This window comes from Pogona vitticeps, chromosome 2 (assembly GCF_051106095.1).
Source record: "Pogona vitticeps strain Pit_001003342236 chromosome 2, PviZW2.1, whole genome shotgun sequence".
Classification (NCBI taxonomy): Eukaryota; Metazoa; Chordata; class Lepidosauria; order Squamata; family Agamidae; genus Pogona; species Pogona vitticeps.
Window position 1 is genome coordinate 221086928 of NC_135784.1, and position 14630 is coordinate 221101557.

At 39.8% G+C, this 14630-nt stretch overlaps 1 protein-coding gene across 11 annotated transcripts in view; it reads right to left on the minus strand.

Moving 5' to 3' along the window:
• CNTLN (centlein) overlaps positions 1-14630 on the minus strand; it is a 484545-nt gene that overhangs the window by 27492 nt on the left and 442423 nt on the right. The window contains exon 24 of one of the 11 annotated variants that reach the window (XM_072992069.2): positions 1401-1491. The exons of 9 other annotated variants lie outside the window; for them this stretch is intronic. In XM_072992069.2, the coding sequence (XP_072848170.1) occupies positions 1436-1491 (56 nt within the window). In that variant the 3' untranslated portion in view covers positions 1401-1435. Of the gene's footprint in view, positions 1-1400; positions 1492-14630 lie in introns of those variants that run through there. One more of the 11 variants, XM_072992068.2, reaches the window with a different exon arrangement.

Sequence of the window (14630 nt, forward strand, 5' to 3'; positions counted from 1 at the left end):
TAACAGCATGTAGAAAGCAGAGTCAAGTGTTCTATGAATACTTACCAGTGTTCTTATTTTATGAGTATAATACAGTGCAATGGGAGGGAACAAGCAGCGTATGCCTGCTAGTGAGTGGGGGAGCTGGTGGTGTGGTGTAAGAGCTTAATGCCCGTCTCTAGTCTAAAGTGAACTACTGAGTTTAGGCTTACAGAATGAGGGGATGGGGTACTGCAACATGTTTGCCCTGAAAAATACAACAGACATGCACATGGGTGGACTCTACGCAGTAACAGTATGTTGCGGATGTCTTGCTTGCTTCTGGTGTCATTTATCAGTTTTCTCCCAGAACAGCCCTGTGTACTGGGGTGCAGGACACATTGTATTCTAGTGGTCCTCCTCCTTCTCAGGGAACTCACTGGGTGACTGTATAGACTCAAAAGGCATGTCGTCCCCACACACATTAAGAGGAGCGTACTAGCTCCCCCTCATCTTTATGTTGAATACAGAAACATTACTGACTGAAAAGGTGGAACCTCTTTCAACCAGGTAGCCTCTCCATGTTAGCCAGGATCTTGATTATGGGTGGGGTGGCAGCTTGGCTTATGTGGTGACCCTACTTGGATATGATTCCATCTCTTGCGATAGATTTATCTGCATAGTCAATGTGATGGTGGAAAATGTGGGGCTACTGAACTCCCCCAAACACTGGAAGGAGAAATGAATGAATGTTTCCTTTGCATAAATCATTGGATCATACATACAACTAATGATAGCAATAGAAAACATGTTTATTGGTGTGCTGAGTAAAGTACTTTCCATTCCAGACCTCAGCATATTCAAAACACGTTTATTAGAGTGGAATTGTAAGTGTACAGTGGTGCCTCACTTAACGATGATAATCCGTTCCAAGAAAATCACCGTTAAGCGAAAACATCGTAAAACGAAATTTAAAACCCCATTGAAACGCATTGAGATCCATTCAATGTGTTCCAATGAGGTAAAAACTCACCGTCCAGCAAAGATCCTCCATATGGTGGCCATTTTCGCTGCCTGTATAGCGAGGAATCCGTCCCTAAACACAGCGGGGAGCCATTTAAGCACCCGGTGGTCATTTTGAAACTGCCGACCAGCTGTTAAAAATAACATTGTTTTGCAAAGAATCGGTTCCCGAAGCAGGGAACCAATCATCGCAAAGCAAAAAAACCTATTTAGACCATCGTTTTGCGATCGCAATTGTGATCGCAAAAAGATCATCATACAGCGATTTTGTCGTAATGCGGGGCAATCGTTAAGCAAGGCGCCACTGTATATAAAACATTTCTAAAAAGATTTCTTTAATTCTAAAAACTATTTACTACTTCTTGCTTATTAATTTTACAATTTGAGGTTAGGTCACTTAGAAAGGACAGGTTACTTACCTGTAACTGTAGTTCTTCAAATGGTCCTTTGTGATTCACACTCCGGGTGATTGGCGCACACACAGAGCCTCATTGGAACCTTCTACAACTTCTGTGATCAGAAAGAAACTTGTTAGTATAGCCACCGCTGCCCACACTATATATACCTTGGCGCTAAGACTCTCCCCTCAGTTCAGGTCAACCACTGCTGTGAGTGAGGGTGTGACAGAGAGGGTGGGATAGGTGGAATGTGTGAATCATAGAGGACTACTTGAAGAACTACAGTTACAGGTAAGTAACCTGTCCTTCTTCATGGCCGCTGTGAATCACAGTCTGGGTGACTAGCAAGCTGCCTTACCAAGTAGGAAGGCATCACACCAAGGTAGAAGAAAGCACAGCTCTTCCAAAGGAGCCATCTGTTTTCTGTCTGACATCTAGCCGATAGTGGATGATAAAGGTTGATGGCAGAGCCGAAAACCAGGGCTGATGTGGCCACCAGGGGGCCACCGGGATGGCATTGGCTTTGTTCTGTCGCAGCCGGGTGATCACTTTGTGGAGAAAAGGAAACAGTGGGAATAGGTAAATGAGTGATTTGGGCCAATGGTTGACAAAGGAGTCGCCCAGGGATCCCTTTCCAACACCTGTACCCATTGAGGCACACCTGGGTTGACCATCAGAGTCACTTGACTGTGGAACAAGTTGTGATACATTTTTGCATATTTTTTTGCTGATATTCACACATTGAATATCAGGGCATGTAAGGGGATGTAGACTACATTTTCCTTGAACACAGTGCATTCCTGTTTCTCTTCCTAGGGTCTGCTACAGACTGCACTGGCTGCCCATTCGTTTCCGCATCGACTTCAAAGTTCTAATGCTTACTTATAAGGCCCTAAACGGTTTGGGACCTCAATACTTGACGGAACGCCTGCTCCCACCAAGATCTACCCGGTTCACCCGTGCGAGCCAGGAGGTGAGGCTGAGGAGCCTGACGCCGAGAGAGGCCCGGAGGGAAAAGACGCAGAACTGGGCCACCTCGGTGGTGGCTCCTCACCTTTGGAACAATCTCCCTCCTGAGATTCGCGCGGCCCCTACGCTGGGTATATTTAAAACGCAATTAAAAACATGGCTTTACATCCAGGCCTTCCCCCCTGCCAGCATTTAAATTGATTTGATTTGATTTTCTTCCTTTTCTCTATCTATTATTTATCATCTGTTGGTATATTGTCAGTATTGTTAATAATTGATGATTTGATTTTCATTTTAATTGTATATCTTTTGTTGTTAGCCGCCCAGAGTGGTATGATATACCAGATGGGCGGGATATAAATCAAATTAATAATAATAATAATAATAATAATAATAATAATAATAATAATAATAATAATAATAATAATAATAATAATAATAATAATAATAATAATAATAATAATAATAATAATAATAATAATAATAATAATAATAATAATAATACAAAGAGACATCATCACAAGGCTTCAACTCAGAACCTCAAGTTGAAATGTGACCTAGCCTGATAAGCGTTGAGGACTGTGAAGGTTCAAGCTGAAGAGTTCTGTTTAAGTACAAAAGAACAGATGTCAGCTCATTTCCCCATATTCTGGCTCGCCTAGAGAGCCTCCATGGACAGGATCTCATCTTCAGACAAACTGCTTTCATGTGAAAACAATTATGACAGAGGAGAGTGGGTTAAGAATGCACCTCTCCTTACACGCCGAGTACTCATATTTCACTGACACCTGAATAGAACTCACAAATCCACAATACCAAACTCCCTCTATTTGGTAGGCAGGCATATGAAGCCTCTGGTTTGGTTAGGTAAAGGTTCCCCTTGACATTTAGTCCAGTCATGTCCAACTCCAGGACGCGGTGCTCATCCCCGTCTCCAAGCCGTAGAGCCAGTGTTTGCTCGTAAACAGTTTCTGTGGTCGCATGGCCAGCATGACTAGACACGGAACGCTGTTACCTTCCCACCGTGGCGGTACCTATTTATCTACTCACATTTACATGCTTTCGTACTGCTAGGTTGGTGAGGAGCTGGGACAAGCGACGGGAGCTCCCTCCATCACGTGGATTTGATCTTACAACTGCTGGTCTTCTGACCTTGCAGCACAGAGGCTTCTATGGTTTAAACCGCAGCACCACCACATCCCTTGGTTTGGTTAGGCCTGCTAAAATTACCAGAAACCATTCCTGTCACCATTCACCGATCAACAGAACAGTTCATGTGCACTGCATATCAAACACTACTTTCTAGCTCACATACTCCACATGGAGATTTGAACACAGCCCTATGCTCACTTGCATAGGCCCTTCCCCTTTACAATCTGGCAATAACCATGCCCAGAGCTACTGTGCTAACACCAAGAATATGTTTTCATACAGTGGAGAAATAGCACGGTTGCATATTATCAGGAAAGCTGACAGCAATAGTGTCATGAGTTTATATTGCTTTACAGATCTGGATTCCCAGCAGATCATCCAAGGTGGAATAGTCACAGCTGAAACACCAAACTAGGGTGTATCCATCCTCATCAGGAGTTAATGGGCACAGTAGCAGAACAGAACTAATAGCTCCAATGGCTATGGGAGTGGAGGGCAGCTACCAGGCAGCAACAGTAGTGGAGGGTGACACTGCTGCAGAATTATTGACAGTCAATAGCAGTGGCACTAGTGGGAACTCATGAGGGAACTGCACAAACGAAGGGTATAATAAAATATTTCTGAATATTTATACCTTGAAAAACATATGATAAAACAAATAAAAATGGATAAGAGGCAGTGCTTGAAGCTGAGACTCCCAGGTCAAAAAGCAGTCAGGTATTGGGGAAGAGCAAAGGATAAGTAGGAATAGTGCAGTTGCTAATGAAATAATTGGATTAAAGGTGTAAGGACATGTAGTTGCTAATGTGTACAGAAATAAAAGGAAAGTTGTTCTGTAAACTGTTGTGGGTCCCAATTCTGGAAGCAAGGGAGTGCATAATTAAATAAAATCAGTAAAAAAAAATTCTTCACAACAAATATAACTGGAACATTGAATGTGAAACACATGACTCAAGGAAAGCTCAAAATCATTAAACAAGAAATAAACATTATAAAAATTATAATATTTGAGATGGATGAAGTAAAGTGGACTGCAATAGAATATTTTCAGCCATAATTATCAAATGTTTTATTCTGGAAATAACAAACTCAGAAGAAATGTTATGACTCTAATAGTGAGTTGAGACATGGCATAAGCATTCAGAGGTTGTAACGCACAGTTGAACAATTTTTATCACTCCATGGAAATTCTATCAATGTAACCATTTCAGGTCTATGGTCCAAATGCAGATACAGAAAAAGAAGAAAGGTTTTGTACAAGCTTCTGGGATGAAACTGATCACACAGCAGATCAGGACACTTGACCCATAGCTCTGCAGTTCAAAGGTTATTATTATATACTTTGATAATCATGGGTGATCGGGGTGCAAAAACAGGAAATAAAGCAAAAAAAGATGTTGGAGAATTTCACCCAGAAGACAGAAATGGAGCAGAAGACTTACAGAGTTCTGTGAAGGTAACTTTTTCCCCCAGGTACATGCTTTAGGCCATCACATTAATAACTATAAGGCCAATACAGAAATCAAAGAGACAACACAATAAGTAGAAACCTAAGCTATATTCTTCTTGCCCAAAAACAAACAAGCAAACAAAAACAGCCTAGGAGAACACTGTGGTATGGATCATAAAATAGGAGTATAAAAATGAAGTAAAACTGAAGAATATGAAAACCATCATAGTGCCAAAATATAATTTAAATAACATTCCTAAGAATTTAACCACTCTGTACAAAACATACTTCCATTACTAAACTCAACTGACCATGAACCAGAATTGTGGCTTGACATCAGAGATATTATTCAGGAAGAATGCAAAAATATTACAGACAAAAGAAAAGTCAAACCTTCACAGTAAAAGGTGACAGAAAGAGGGCACAGTCCTAAATGCAACTTTTCAGTGATTCTCCATACAGGAGATCTTTTGGAATCTGATTATCAGCCATTCTCATGAATGTCCAAGCCAATGTAGACGTTGCTGTTTCAGTAATGTATAAATGCGAAAAATTCCAGCTCGTTCTAGAACTACTGTATTTGGAACTTTGTCCTGCTAGGTGATACCAAAAATCCATCAGAGACAACGCATATGCAACGTGTTCAGCTTCCTCTTCTGCCATGCACGAAGGGTCCAGGACACACTGCTTGTGTGGAGAAGGTAATAGAGGGAGGTGAGTCCACACCCTGGCCCATGACTTGTGCTTTCTTCAGGCTGATTGTTAATTCAAAGTCTTGGCAGGCCTTGCTAAAGCGATTAATGAGTTGTTGGAGGTCTTCAGCAGAGTGGGCAACAACAGCTGAATCATCAGTGAAGAGGAAGTCCCTCATGCATTTCAGATGGATTTTGCTCTTCATTCTCAATCTAGAGAGATTAAAGAGCTTTCCATCAGATCTAATCTGGAGATAGACACCTTCTGTTGCAGTTCCAAAGGCCTGCTTCAGCATGACAGCAAAAAATAAAAAATTAAAAAAAAATCCCAAACAGCATTGGCATGAGGATACAGCCCTGTTTCACTCTGCTTCGCATATCAAAGGGATCTGATGTTGAGCCATCAAAAACTACAGTGCCTTTCATTCCCTCATGGAAGGACCTGATGATGTTGAGGAGTCGAGGTGGACATCCAATCTTGGGAAGTATTTTAAAAAGGCCATCCCTGCTAACCAAATCAAAGCCCTTTGTGAGATCTATGAAGGTCACAAAGAGTGGCTGTTGTTGTTCCCTACATTTCTCCTGCAACTGTCTTTTAAAAAAAAATAAATTTTATTCATATCTAAACATACAAACTGAAAAATATTAACAATTTAACAGATAATTAACAAAACAAACAAACAGACAAAAAACCCCACAGCTAAGCATCCATCCTTCCCCTATGGATCAGAGATTTCACCGTCTTCTGGTCATCGGAATATCTTCAAGGGTATTCCGGTGAGCACTGGTTCGCTATAGACTAATTTTCTCCCTAAATTCCTGTATTTACCTGGGCCCAGTTATACATCAGCTTCCAGCTTTGCTTTACAAAGTCTCTTGGCTGATCCTGTAGCGCCTCTGAAAGCATGTCTAGTTCTGCAGTATCCTATAGCTTCGTTAATAACTCATCCATCTTTGGTGTCTCTACATTCTTCCATTTTTGGGCCCAGAGTAACCTAGCTGCTGTGAATATATACAGTAGACTATATTTTATTTTCTCGTCACTTAATGGAGTGGCCCTCATAGTCAACAAAAGAGTGGGAAAAGCTGTAATGGGATACAATCTCAAAAATGATAGAATTATGTCAATACGAATCCAAGGCAGACCTTTCAACATCACAATAATCCAAGTTTATGCACCAACCACCACTGCTGAGGAGACTGAAATTGAACAGTTTTATGAAGATTTACAACACCTTCTAGAACTGACACGAAAGAAAGATGTTCTTCTCATTCTAGGGGACTGGAATGCTAAAGTAGGGAACCAAGAGATAAAAGGAACAACAGGGAAGTTTGGCCTTGGAGTTCAGAACAAAGCAGGACAAAGGCTAATAGAGTTTTGTCAAGAGAATAAGCTGGTCATCACAAACACTCTTTTCCAACAACACAAGAGGCGACTATACATGGAAATCACCAGATGGGCAATATCGAAATCAGATTGATTATATTCTCTGCAGCCAAAGATGGAGAAGCTCTATACAGTCAGCAAAAACAAGACCTGGAGCTGACTGTGGCTCTGATCATCAGCTTCTCATAACAAAATTCAAGCTTAGACTGAAGAGAGTAGGAAAAACCACTGGGCCACTCAGGTATAATCTAAACCAAATCCCCTATGAGTACACAGTGGAAGTAAAGAACAGATTTAAGGAACTAGATTTGGTGGACAGAGTGCCTGAAGAACTATCCAGAGGCCCGTAACATTGTCCAGGAGGCAGCAACAAAAACCATCCCAAAGAAAAGGAAATGCAAGAAAGCAAAATGGCTGTCCAACGAGGCCTTAGAAATAGCAGAGAGGAGAAGGGAAGCAAAATGCAAGGGAGATAGGGAAAGTTGCAGAAAGTTGAATGCAGACTTCCAAAGAATAGCAAGGAGAGACAAGAGGGCCTTCTTAAATGAACAATGCAAAGAAATAGAGGAAAATAACAGAAAAGGAAAAACCAGAGATCTGTTCAGGAAAATTGGAGATATTAGAGGAACATTTCGCACAAAGATGGACATGATATAGGACAAAAATGGGAGGGACCTAACAGAAGCAGAAGACATCGAGGTGGCAAGAATACACAGAGGAATTATATCAGAAAGATGTGGATATCCCGGACAACCCAGACAATGTAGTTGCTGACCTCGAGCCAGACATCCTGGAGAGTGAAGTCAAGTGGGCCTTAGAAAGACTGGCTAACAACAAGGCCAGTGGAGGTGATGGCATTCCAGTTGAACTATTTAATATCTTGAAAGATGATGCTGTTAAGGTGCTACATTCAATATGCCAGCAAGTTTGGAAAACCCAACAGTGGCCAGAGGATTGGAAAAGATCAGTCTACATCCCAATCCCAAAGAAAGGCAGTGCCAAAGAATGCTCCAACTACCGCACAATTGCACTCATTTCACACGCTAGCAAGGTTATGCTCAAAATCCTCCAAGGTAGGCTTCAGCAATATGTGGACCGAGAACTCCCAGAAGTACAAGCTGGATTCCGAAGAGGCAGAGGCACTCGAGACCAAATTGCTAACTTGCGCTGGATTATGGAGAAAGCCAGAGAGTTCCAGAAAAATATCTACTTCTGCTTCATTGATTATGCAAATGCCTTTGACTGTGTGGACCACAACAAACTATGGCAAGTTCTTAAAGAAATGGGAGTGCCTGACCACCTTATCTATCTCCTGAGAAACCTATACGTGGGACAGGAAGCAACAGTTAGAACTGGACATGGAACAACTGATTGGTTCAAAATTGGGAAAGGAGTACGACAAGGCTGTATATTGTCCCCCAGCTTATTCAACTTATATGCAGAATACATCATGCGGAAGGCTGGACTGGAGGAATCCCAAGCCGGAATTAAGATTGCCGGAAGAAATATCAACAACCTCCGATATGCAGATGACACCACTCTGATGGCAGAAAGTGAGGAGGAATTAAAGAACCTTGTAATGAGGGTGAAAGAGGAGAGTGCAAAAAACGGTCTGAAACTCAACATCAAAAAAACTAAGATTATGGCCACTGGTCCCATCACCTCCTGGGAAATAGAAGGGGAAGATATGGAGGCAGTGACAGATTTTATTTTCCTGGGCTCCATGATCACTGCAGATGGAGACAGCAGCCACGAAATTAAAAGACGCCTGCTTCTTGGAAGGAAAGCAATGACAAATCTTGACAGCATCTTAAAAGCAGAGACATCACCTTGCCAACAAAAGTCCGAATAGTCAAAGCTATGGTTTTTCCTGTAGTGATGTATGGAAGTGAGAGCTGGACCATAAAGAAAGCAGACCACCGAAGAATTGATGCCTTTGAATTGTGGTGCTGGAGGAGACTCTTGAGAATCCCCTGGACTGCAAGGAGAACAAACCTATCAATTCTAAAGGAAATCAACCCTGAATGCTCACTGGAAGGACAGATCTTGAAGCTGAGGCTCCAGTACTTTGGCCATCTAATGAGAAGAAAAGACTCCCTGGAAAAGACCCTGATGCTGGGAAAGTGTGATGGCAAGAGGAGAAGGGGACAACCGAGGATGAGATGGCTGGACAGTGTCTGCGAAGCAACCAACATGAATTTGACACAACTCCGGGAGGCAGTAGAAGATAGGAGGGCCTGGCGTGCTCTGGTCCATGGGGTCACGAAGAGTCGGACACGACTAAACGACGACGATTCAATAGTAATATTTCAGGTTTAAAACTTAATTTTTGTTGAACAAACTCTTTTACCATTTCCCAAACCTGTATCCATTTTTTTTTTTTTTGCCTTTTCACATGGCCACCACATATTATAAGTCTCTGGATTTTTTTTACACTTCCAACAAACATTACTATTACCTTCTGACATTTTTGCCAATCTTACAGGGGTAAAATGCCATCTATGAAACATTTTAAGGATGTTTTCTCTAAGATTCACTGGCTTAATCATTTTATGAGTCTCTTTCCACATCTTTGTCCATTCATCAATATCAATATTGTACCCAAAATTTTACCATTGCCTCCTTCACCCTATCATCCTCTAAGTCATATTCTAATAAGTATGCATACATTTTAAAAATTATTTTCTCATTAGTGTAAATCCATAATTCATCATTCCCTTTCAAAAAAGCCCATAGTTTTTTCCTTTTTATATCTCGATTCTAATTTCAACATTGACCACCAATCTGTAGCTGTCCTGAAACTTTTAATGGCATTTACAAGTTACAGCAACACAAGCAAAATAGGAAAAGTAAAATTACACAAATTTCACAAATTAGGAGCGAGAAGCAGGGGACAATTTCAGAATTGCGGATTAAGAAACCTGCAACAGCAGCGGTCAGGGCATTACATTCATCGCTCATGAAAATAGAAAGAACTGACTCAGAAGAGTTGGGAAAATAAGAGAACCAAGGTTCAAGAAAAAAATTTCAGAGGTGGGAATGAGCAGGGCATTGAAACAGTATATGAACCAGGGTGTCAGGCGTCTCTAAACAAAAAGAACAAAGTCTTTTTTCACGAGGGATATTGAGAAATCGACCGGCATGGGTGGCCGAAGGAAAAATGTTAAAACGGGCTAACATAAAAGCTCTTCTTAGATGTGGATTAACTAGGGAGTGGAAATATTTGGGAGAGTGATCCTGAGATGGAAAAAATCCAACAGAAAGAGGGAAACATACAGGGTTAAGGTTATTGCATAGGTGATTGAATTCGGCGTGACAGAGCTTGTCCTTGATTATGGAATAAGCCCTAGTGAGATTCATATCTACTAAAGATTCCAGGGATATGTGAAGAGAAGAGAGTTTCTTTTCAATAAGATGGAACCAAGAAAAGGAGTAAGAATCGCACAATAAATCATATATCAGGGATCCAGAATGTGAATTTAAAAAAAGACGGAGCCAAAATTTAAAAGTAAGTAACCAGAAAGTTTATCTTCCTGGACTCCATGATTACTTCAGATGGAGACAGCAGCCCTGAAATTAAAAGGCGCCTTCTTCTTGGGAGGAAAGCGATGACAAATCTTGACAGCATCTTGAAAAGCAGAGACATCACCTTGCCAACAAAAGTCCGAATAGTCAAAGCTATGGTTTTTCCTGTCGTGATGTATGGAAGTGAGAGCTGGACCATAAAGAAAGCTGACCGCCAAAGAATCGATGCCTTTGAATTGTGGTGCTGGAGGAGGCTCTTGAGAATCCCCTGGACTGCAAGGAGAACAAACCTATCAGTTCTAAAGGAAATCAACCCTGAATGCTCACTTGAAGGACAGATCCTGAAGCTGAGGCTCCAGTACTTTGGCCATCTCATGAGAAGAAAAGAGTCCTTGGAAAAAACCTTAATGTTAGGAAGGTGTGATGGCAAGAGGAGAAGGGGACGACCAAGGATGAGATGGCTGGACAGTGTCTGCGAAGCAACCAACATGAACCTGACACAACTCCGGGAGGCAGTAGAAGACAGGAGGGCCTGGCGTGCTCTGGTCCATGGGGTCACGAAGAGTCAGACATGACTAAACGACTAAACACAACCAGAAAGTTGTGGAAGGTAGGTGAATGCCCAATTCTAAACAAATAGAAAGCCGAATTAAGTTAGGAACTCCTAATATTCCACGAAAAAACGTTGCTGCTACTTGATCAATATCCAAATTAGCCGAGTGTATCCATATAGGCACACCGTACAGCAAATGAGAAAGAATCTTAGACTGAAAAATCTGAATGGCTGCTGGGATATATTGTTTTCTGGAAGAATAATGAAATTTAGAAATAACTTTTAATTGGGGAGAATTTGAAGAAATGGCACCTTTTAATGAAATGTCCAACTGAGTTTATGATGAATATGAAGACCCAGATACTTATAAGAGTGTAGGAAGAAGATCCTATTGTCCAAGATGTAGGGGACCAAGAGCGGGGAAAAACCAAAATTTGGGTTTTATTAGGGTTAATGGATAGATCATTAAGATCACAGAAATCCTGAAATTTAAGTAAAGTGCAATGAAGACCTGATTTAGTACGAGACATCAGCACTGTATCATCAGCATACACCAATCTGTAGCTAGACCCAGTTTCCCTAGATCTTGTTTATCTTTTATATTCTGATCTTTAGTTAATAAGTCTTTATACGTGAGTAATGCTCCCTTCTGATTCAATACTTTCAAAGTGAATGCTTCTATTGGAGCTACCAATATCGGAATTTTCTTGTAGGTTTGTGTTTGAAATTTTTGCCGTACTAAGCATAAAATTCCTCAGAATATGTTCTGCAAAATGTGATTGTTCTTTGTATTTCCCATACCACACATATGCATGCCAAACCATTTTTAGATCATGACCCTCCAATTTCAATAATTTTGGATTTTCTAGTATTATCCCTTCTTTTATCCAGACCATGGCATGTGCCTTATATATAAAAGCCAATTTGGTAGTCCTGAACCACCTCTTTCTTTTAAGTCTTGCAGTATTCTAAGTTTTATTTTTGGTTTCTTGGCCTTCCATACAAATTTCGAAGTCAGGCTGTCTAGGTCCTTGAAGTATTTATAATTTAATAAAATCGGTAAATTTTGAATTAAAAATAACAGTTTTGGTAATATCATCCTCTTTATTGTTGAGATTCCTCCCATCATACAGGTTTGCAGCTTATTCCACTCTTCCAGGTCTTTCTGAATTTCCTTCTATGTTGTAAGATAATTTTCTTTCATCAAATTACTTTCTTTCTTCTTTCTTTTTTAGACATGAATTTTGTTTTTTGATAATTTTATTTTAAGACCTGCAGCAGCTCCGAATTCTTCTATAGTTCTCACTAATTCTTCCAAACTCTCCAGAGGATTTTCTAGTATTATTGATGAATTATCAGCATATGCTTGCAGCTTAAATTCTTCTCCCCTGATTCTGAGACCCTTAATTCCAGCATTCCCTCTTATTTGTCTATTTAGAATGATTTTAGAATAAATAACATTAAAGTGGGCAACCCTGTCTTGTGCCTTGTTCAATTTGAATATTTTCAGTTACTTGACCATTGATTTTAATCTTGGCCTTCTTTTTAGTGTATATTGCTTTAATTGTTTGTAGAAAAATTCCTTCTGCTCCCAGAATTAAAATTAAATTGCCTTGCAAATTTAATTTTTCCCCATTTCTTCTTGTTCTAGTAAGTTAATTTTATGTTGTAATATATTTATCTTGTTTATGAGGAAATTAGCTGTAAGTGCTTTCTTTAATTCCTCTTCTTTCTTTAGAGATGTTATTAGGATTTGGTATTGTTTGTTTCTCTTTTTTCTTTTGTGCATTGAATTCTATCACGAAGCCACAAAAATAGGCTTTGGCTGCGTCCCATATCATTGTCATTTCTATATCCTGGGGTTTATTAATTTGAAAGAAAAATTCTAGTTCTTTTTAAATTTTAGTCAAAAAGGTATCCTCTCTCAATAAGTGGCTATTTAGTCTCCAACCTCCTCTTCTAACTGCTTGTCCTAAGGTCATCAATATTGGGTTGTAATCTGCATATGTATTCGGTAATATTTCAATTTCTTCCACTTGATGTAAATGAAATTCAGCAGTTATCTATTCTTGGCCATGTATTGCGGCTATTTGAATAAAATGTATACAGTGGTGCCTCGCTTAACAATGATAATCCGTCCCAGGAAAATCGCCGTTAAGCAAAAACATCATAAAGCGAAATTAAAAACCCCACTGAAACGCATTGAAACCCATTCAATGCATTCCAACGGGGTAAAAACTCACCGTCCAGTGAAGATCCTCCATACAGTGGCCATTTTTGCTGCCTGCATAGCGAGGAATCCGTCCCTAAGCACAGTGGGGAGCCATTTTAAGCACCCGATGGCCATTTTGAAAACCCAACGATCAGCTGTTTTTGATTGTCATAAAGCGAAAATCGGTTCCCAAAGCAGGGAACCAATCATCGCAAAGTGAAAAAACTTATTGAGACCATCGTTTTGCGATTGCAAAAAGATCATCATAAAGCGGATTCGTCGTAATGCGGGGCAATTGTTAAGCGAGCCACCACTGTAATCTCTTCTGAGGGTACCTGGTTCTCCATATATCAATTAAGTTTAGTTCTTCTGCATTTCCAGAAACACCTTGAGGATATTTCTTGTTCTTTTCCTTCAGTTTCCATTCGTCATCAAGGAATCTTTTTGTTTGTCAATTATTGCGCTAAAATCTCCCATGATACACACTTTCTGTTTTGGCCTTTAGTATCAGCTGGTTCTTCAGTTGCTGATAAATTTTTTGTTGCATTTCATTTGGTGCGTAAATGTTCACCAGCAATATTTCTTCTCTTTCTTTAGAGATTTGCACCATTAATAATCTTCCATCTGTTGATGCATATACCAATTTTGGTTCTAGCTCCTTTTCTATGTACATTGCTACTTCTTTCTTTTGTTGATTTGAGGCTATAAAGATTTTACCCAATTTTTGATTTTCTAACAGCTTTTTGTTCATTTCCTTAACATGAGTCTCTTAAATACACATGATTTCTACCTTGGCTTTAAAAAGTTTATTAATTTTTTTCTTCTTTTCTGGGGTGAATTCATCCCTTTAACATTAACTGATAGTAATTTAATTTGTTTGGACATCTGCACGGCTTTTACTACCAGTTTTATCCTTAGTTTGCTTGCCTTTGGTTCTTCTCGGTAGAGGTGGAGTTATTTGTCTTTTACATTCTACTTCTTGTTCCTCTTCTCATTCCTCACAGGAAAATTGTAGATATTCTTCTGTCAGCTTCAGTTTAAGTTTCACTTCTTTCATAAAATTCCTAGCCTTCATTTTGCTATTCAGATTATATATTCTTATCTCCTAATTCAGGAATACTCCTTCAGGTATTTGCCATGTGAACGGAATTTTCCTATCTATTAATATTTTAGTAAGAAAAGAATATTCTTGTCTTTTTTCGCATGCTCCAAGGCACCTGTTTCAAGACATTAATCTTAGTCCCTTTGATTGTCAAATCCTTTTCTTTGTTGACTTTCATTATTTTCTCTTTCACTGATCTTAAGAATTTT